This window comes from Physeter macrocephalus, chromosome 12 (assembly GCF_002837175.3).
Source record: "Physeter macrocephalus isolate SW-GA chromosome 12, ASM283717v5, whole genome shotgun sequence".
Lineage (NCBI taxonomy): Eukaryota > Metazoa > Chordata > Mammalia > Artiodactyla > Physeteridae > Physeter > Physeter macrocephalus.
Window position 1 is genome coordinate 53,892,893 of NC_041225.1, and position 7,486 is coordinate 53,900,378.

Below are 7,486 nucleotides of genomic sequence, written 5' to 3' on the forward strand. Positions count from 1 at the left end.
GTACCGCCAAAAAAAAAAAAAAAAAAAAAAAAAATATATATATATATATATATATATATATATATATATATATATATATATAGTTCTCAAAAAGCATAGTTTCCTGGAAAAAAAATGGATTGAAATGAAGTGAGGTTGTTTTTGAAGTAGGAATGTCCTGGTTACTGTGAGGGAAATCCATCTAGTATCCCTGAAAAATGAAGGAAATGGTTATCTCGATGCTGATTCCCTTCTGGGAGAGCACAGGAGGCCTGCCAGTACCCTGCGACAGACCATTGTCATTCCTTATCATTCCCCTGCATCATTTACACAGAGATTAACTGGAGATGGGAATTTCTTCAGTTGTTTCTATAAGTATACTCAGCTGGACTTTTTCTCTCTTTCCATGGAACAGAACCTCTGATCCTGTCTCCCTACCTATTTGTATTTCAGTTTTAGTTTCTTCATGTGGTATGTTCCAACAGCCATGCAATGATTAAGTTTGTATATTTTGCAATGACAGTCTAATGACTCTTGGCCAACGGGTATCGTTCCCAGCTGGTTGCTATAGCTACCACCTGTGTCAGCCTCAGTGGCCCTTGATCAGGTTCAGGCCAACAAGATGAGAGTTCAGAGGCTTCTGCTGAGCAGAGGAAAACAACAGTGGGGACTGGGAAGGTGGACGTCTTACCCAGTTCTGGGAATCCTAGAACATGTTGCGACTGTGTAGGGCTTTTCCCCTTCATGTCTCAAGTATGATGAGAAGTTGTGTTTGTCCCATGGAGCGACTCCACCATGTGCCGTTCTTTTCACTAGAGGACACAATCCCAAAGAAGGTGGTGTGCCACTTCAGCGGGAAGGCCTACGCTGATGAGGAGCGCTGGGACATTGACAGCTGCACACACTGCTACTGCCTGCAGGGCCAGACACTCTGCTCGACCGTCAGCTGCCCCCCGCTGCCCTGCGTCGAGCCCATCAACGTGGAAGGGAGCTGCTGCCCAATGTGCCCAGGTATCTAAGCCGCTGCCCCGCCACTTTTCAAGCTGTGATGTTGATTCAAGAGGAAGCTAGAACAGACTCAGAACCTCCCCCACCCATCCCTTAGCTCCTGTGGCCCAGACAGAGACCTGGCGGGTAACTTGAGAGCCTGTGAACATCTAGGTGAGTGCCTGAGTTTGGTTCCATGCCAGTATTGCTCTCTTCTGACTTGCATTCTCTAAACGTAAGTGGCAGGCCTTATGGGTGTAACAGACCTGTGACTGACACCTGCCGTATCCGAGTAGCACAGTTTTAGTGCAGTGTTGGACGAGCCTAGCGGAAAAGGTCCATCATCGGACACAGTAGGGAATGCTGTTCTAAGGTGAATATCGATCAGAACCAGAATGGAAGAGCTGCATTTAAAGAATACGATGCTGGTCCAATCTTTCTTCAGTTCATCAGTTCCGGTAGTACCCAGGCCGCCCCATGCAGCCTTCTCCCAAGCCCTCCCGTGAACTTTCCACCTCTTCCCACCTAGGCCGGAACCACGGAGCATGCCCCCAGCTGGCTGTTGCAGAATCACCTGCCTACGTCTGTCCCCACATTCCACCCTTCATGTCAGCTCAGTAATCCGCCTCCCGGTTTCAAACCTAAGTCCCCCACAGCTGCCCAGATCCTCCCCCAGGCCTTCTCCTGGTTTCCATGTCTGTGTCTCCTGCCAAAACAGCTCCTTTGTTTTTTGCCCCTCCTTCCCAGCAATGCAGGACCTGAGCCCTCGGCAGGACAGCCTCTGGGCAGTGTTCCGCATCTAAAGCCCTGAACACACAGGCAGTCCAGACCACACAGACCAAAGGGAGGGCTCACTCTAGGAGCCCAGAGAGGTCCTGAGCAAATCAAGAGCCCCTCCGTCTTCACCTCGATTCTGTGTTTTCTTGCGGCATTGTATTAGAGACTCTTGCTCCGTGCAGCACAGTGGGCTAGGAGTCAGGGCAACTTAGAAGGGCATCTACACCGTGCGCTTGTAAAATGGGATAGCCAGTTAAACCCGAAGAGTTTCACTGAGCTCTGCATACATTTGCCTTTTGTTTAGCTGTTGTGCAAACTAGCCCTAATGGGCACTTCTAAAAATGTCCATATTCTGCCAGGTCAGGAGGCCGAGTCCTTTTCAGATCTCTTATTGGGTGCTTTTCATAGTTTAGTCCCCTTGGCCTTGTTTAAGGTGTAAATTGAGAGTCACAAGTTCACTTCTGTGATGTCGTATCCCTCGGTGTCCATATAGGGAAAAAACAAAATCCTTAAGTGTTTTGCACGAGAAGAATGAGGAAAAACATGTATTTCTCATTGGAGTTGCTTTATCTATTACATTTCACCTGTTTCACAAGCTTCATACCAGTTTTCCTAGTAATATGCTTTGAGCAGTTCAAATGGTGAAACTTGATCTTATGTATTCACCCAAGATTCATTTCGTGCCTACCCTATGCAAGCACTGCTCGAGGCCCTGGGGAGACAAGGGTGAATCCAACAAGGCCCCGTCCACACAGCTGATGGCTTCGTAGGGAGAGACAGGCAGCACATAAGTAAACAGTAAATAGCGCACAAGATGAGGATAAGGGTCACAGAGGAAACACATAGCGAGGCCGGGGTGGGGGAGGAGGGGCTAGGCAGAAGAGGAGACAGGATGTTCTGATAATCCGGGAATGCCTCACTGATCAAATGACATTTATAAAGGGACCCAGAAGAGTGGCAGGAATCGTGGGGTGGAGGCAGAATCTCTGCAGTGTAGGCAGGACAAAAGCCCAGGGGCTGGGAACATGCCATGAACGTTCAAAGAGAAGCAGGGAGGTTGTGTGGATGTGACCCCATGAGCAGGGAGGGTAGCTAGAGGAAAGCAGAGAAGTAGCTGTGTGCCAAAACACGAGATCTCATGAGCGATTTTAGAGTTTTATTGGGCAAGATGGAAACTCGAGGGTTTTGAGCAGAGCAGTGATGGGACGTGACTTGCAGGAGTGGAAGCAGAGAGGCCAGTGATGCAGGTGAGGGCTGAGTGTGGCCTGGACCAGGGCAGTAGCTGTGGAGGTGGGAGAAATGTTTGGGTTATGATTCTAGTGAAAGGGTAGAATCCATAGGATTTGAACTTGATGTGAGGAGTGAGAGGACGAGAGATGCCAAGGGCGACTATAATGTTTTTGACTAAAACATGGAGTTGCAGCTCTGGTGTAAAATCAGTTTGGTTTGGGGAGTGTTTAGTTTGAAATCTCCATTGGACATCTAAGTGGAGATAATGAATAGACAGTGAATCCGTATGATCTGGAGTTCAGGAGAGAAACTGGAGATGGATCTATAAACTTGAACGTTGTCAGCCACAGGTGGTTTTTAAGCCTTGAGAACCGGACAAGGTCACTCAAGGAGTGAGTGGATATACAGAGGAAAAGAGATCCTGGGACTGAGCCCAGGAACCCTCCAACTTTGGGATCTGGGCAGGTGGGGAGGGACTGGCAGAGGAAACAGAGAATGAGCCCCTGCCACACGGGAAGAAACTGAGAGAGCTATGACCCGGGAGCCAGATGGAGAGAGGGTAGGAGGAGTGCTGTTGGGGGACATCAGGTGAGAAGCAGGGACTGACTGCTGTGCACTTAGCGTTGTCCTAGTCGTCGTGACGAGAGCCATTTCCGTACCGTGGTGGCGGCAAAATCTACTTAGAGTGGTTTCTAGAGAGAAGGGGAGGGGCTGAATCGGAGACAACCATTACACAGCCCAGCTACAGACCACGAGTGCTAAGTTCACTGATAGGATTTTCCTGTGGGGTAGAGGGGGGGGTCTTGGAGGCTTTCACTGAAGGACTGAGCTAGACCTTGAAAGACAGGTGGGTTCTCTTAATTGGAGTGAAAGGGTAATCTGACCAAAGACCCTGAGACAGAAAGGTCAAGACCAAATGCCCCTGGAATAGGGAGTTTTAGTAGCGGGAAATAAGGACAGAGAAGATGACTTTGGTCAAGAATTTCAGGGCCTTAACTGTCAATTGGGGAGGTAGATTTTGTCCTTTGTGCTTCGTGGCTCATTTTTGAGCAGATGAAACACAAGATCATGGAGGCGCTTTGGGGAGCCACACAGTGATCTGTAGGAGGACTGAAGCAGGGAGACCAGAAGCCAGGACAGCTGTGACTTGCACTGTAGACGTCCCAGGTGTGTGATGATTAGGACGCAAATTCAGGTGATGGCGGCAGGAACAGAGGCAAAGATCCACTCTCCTCAGAGTGCAGGTTTCACTAACATCCTGCTCATAACTAGAGATTTCTCCAGCGACTTCCCAGTCAGCATTTCCTGTTGGATTGGAATTTAATTTCTGTTAAGTCCCCCTTCTGCTTCTGAGGTATTATTCCTGAATCATTTCTCCATCTTATCTCAGCAAATTTTGCAGCCAGGCGAGCTCTGCCACCTTACATTTGATTAAGTGTGGCCGCCAGGAAGCCTGGATTCCTGTCCCATCTTTCTCCTGGGCCCTCTGAAGTTTCAGGTTGCCGATTCTCACCTGGAAAGCTCAAGCTACTTGGCTTTGTCCCCTACGCACATCAGCTAACGTTCTGTACAGCCTCACCCTTACAAAGCACTTTCCCCCTCTGCCATCTTTGGATACAAGTACCAGACCTGTGGACTGATTTGCTGGTTAGTACTTGTCCCATTTTATAGAAAACAGGGTCAGAGAAATTAAGTGAATTATCCAAAGCCATGCAGCTAGTTAGCAGAAGACCCAGGAGTCCCCAGTCCTAAGTTGACTTACGGTTCCATCTCCCAGAAAATGGTGTCCTTGTAAGCCCCAAGCACCCTGCCCCATATCCAGAAAAGGACATTGTAAGGAGGGTGGCTCTTACAGTGGGCCAGGTGCCTCTGACTGTAAAATACATCCCCAGTAAGTTGTCTTAGGTTCCTCTGAAGTTCAGGTCAAATCTGACCCCAGTTGTAATTCTTTAATTGTGTCCAAGTGCCCGTGATCTATGCCACCTGGCCAGGTAAAGTTTTGTGTCACTCCCCTGGCCCAGTCATCCACAATGCCAGCAGCTTTGTAAAGGACTCTTGTAGTAAATGCTGGAAGGGTTCTATTTTAGAGTTGGGGTTGAATGCAGTCTTTGGCCATGGCAAGCCTGGACCTAGGCATGGAAACACAGCAGCACCCACACTTCTGTTTCTTCAAGCAGTTTTTTTGCTGAAAGATTTATCCTTTTTGGCAAAACTGCTCAGAGGTGGCTTCCCTCTTAAGTTCACATCAAAGGGAGATGACCCTCTCCCCTTAGGCTTGAGGGCTCTGAACTAGAGCTTTGAGTATTTTATGATAAAGAAGGAGGCGTGGGTAGATTTTAACCAGAGCCGAACTGAGTTTAGTGGAGCAAACTGGTCCAGAGGACAGGCCATGAGCTGCCAGACGGCGAGAAGTAACTCATCATGAGAGGCCCATGAGGGCAGGACTGGTCTTGCTCACAACTGTATCCCCCAAACTTAGGCCAGTGCCTGCCACATAGGAAATACTTGGAAAATATGTGCTGAACAATGGTGATTAAGTAATCACTAAGACATCCTCCTCCGTCCTAGGTAGATCCTTCCAACTTTCCCCTCTGTTGCACCTGTGGGAAGAGAACTCACTGTCAAGTCTGTGTTGCTTGTAGGGTTTCAGTGAAATCTACCTGTAGGCAGGTATGAGGCACAAGAATTTCAAAGCTGCTTGCCTGCTGCTATCACTCAGGAAAGACCCTGAGCTGAACTGAATTGACCCCAGCCGTGGGAGTCTCCGCAGAGGAGGTCTTTGCTACTTAGCTGCTGACATTCACAGGTTTTCGGCATGGATCTCATGTTAGCCTTTTCTCCCGAGGCCTCAGAAGGCAGTGGCAGGTCAGCCCCTGTTGGGATAGGAAAGCTCAAGGCTGTGCGCTGGACCAGACAGGGCAGGGGCTCAGGGTGCCATGGCACTGAAAGGTGTCATGTAAATGTCAAGGGGGTTTTCTTCCCGAATTCCTCCAGGAAATTCGTATCACATATCGAGATGTCTCAGTGGGCGAGCTGAACACCATCCCTAGACACACACACACACCCCAGACCCACCCAGCCCGGACTTATTGAATCAGGACCTGTGAGCGTCAGCACATTTTATAAGCTCCTCAGGTGATTCAGATATGATAGAAAAGTTTGGAATCACTAGTTTATACTCAGACCCCTGCTTCTGTGAGTGAAAATGTTTTCAGCAACTTCTCTTTTTAATTCTAGAGTTTTTAGAGACCTGTTGAACCTTTCAAAACTCTAAGAGTGTCTAGTTCTTGCCGTGTTTGAGGTCTTATAATTCAAGTAAGAAAAGCAAAAGCCAAAGTGACTTTATTCTTGGGGGGCAATAGGAAGACCTGGGCTTTGGAATCACAGAACTGGATTGGAAGCCCAGCTCTGCTGGTTCCTGGGTGCATAATCTTGGGCAATTTCTTAACATCTTAGCATTTATTTCCCTGGCAGGTGCTCAGTTAACTCACAGTGGAAGTTTAGCACGTACTCTATTCTCTATCACTCTTCCCTTCTCTCAGATTTATGTTTTTTAAAGTTCACTTCTTGAAAGGCTGGTAACTTTGGGATAGACAGTGATCTCTGTGAGCAGAGAGGATTTTCTTTTAACTTATATAACGTATTTCATGTATTTTATTTTGGACTAAATTAGGCTGAATATTAGTGAGTATTTCGTATTACCAATGTTGGGTAACCTTATGATAAAAATCAGTTAATAATATGGCAGGCCCTGGCCAAGAAGTACATGATTGAGGCTGACTTCTATTGTTATATTTTGAAAACAGAGGTTCTTAAGGATTATTTCTTTTAAAAGTTGGCTAATTATTGTTAGCCAGGTGAAGTAGGTATATACAAATATTTATGTAGGAACCAAGGAAAGCTTTGGATTTTCTCACTGGCCCCTTTAGAACTTGGCTTCAAAAAAAAAAAAAAAAATCCTGATATTGGAGATTAATGAATATCATTCTTCTCAGTTTTGTTTCATGTTGTATCTTGTTGACCAAAGCGTCTATATGATTGAGTTAGATAATATTAATATGTTTACTCAAGATCAGTTTCCAATCTACATGGTTCCAGGAATAACATAGTAGACATTTAAGACTTAAATCGGGCAGCCCCTCATGAGGTCTGCCAACATCCATTCCCATTGAGGGGAAGGGAGTGGAGGGGAAATGAATAATAAAGAACGGAAGATGCTTTAACTTTTTCACTTCCTGTGACATATTTCATATAAATGATTCAGCATTTATTAAAGAGCAAGTTATTAAAGTATAATTTAGCAGATGGAAAGTAAAAGAAATCCTTTCATTTCAGCCAGTGACCATCAGCTTGCACGAATCTGTAGAGCCAACAGCGTTTGTCATGAAAAAGCAGACCTTCTGACCCAGGTGGAGGAGTAATCTTCTCCCGTCTTTTTATTTATTTATTTATTTTTATTTATTTATTTTTTTTGGTGGTATGCGGGCCTCTCACTGTTGTGGCCTCTCCCATT

The 7,486-nt window shown here is 46.6% G+C and overlaps 1 protein-coding gene across 6 annotated transcripts in view; it reads left to right on the forward strand.

The window, feature by feature from the left end:
• CRIM1 (cysteine rich transmembrane BMP regulator 1) overlaps positions 1 to 7,486 on the forward strand; it is a 222,166-nt gene that overhangs the window by 207,705 nt on the left and 6,975 nt on the right. For 5 of the 6 annotated variants that reach the window (XM_024118670.3, XM_024118668.3, XM_024118667.3 and 2 more), the window contains one exon: positions 796 to 990. The exons of the other annotated variant lie outside the window; for it this stretch is intronic. In XM_024118670.3, the coding sequence (XP_023974438.1) occupies positions 796 to 990 (195 nt within the window). The remainder of the gene's footprint in view (positions 1 to 795; positions 991 to 7,486) is intronic. 6 annotated transcript variants of the gene reach the window in all.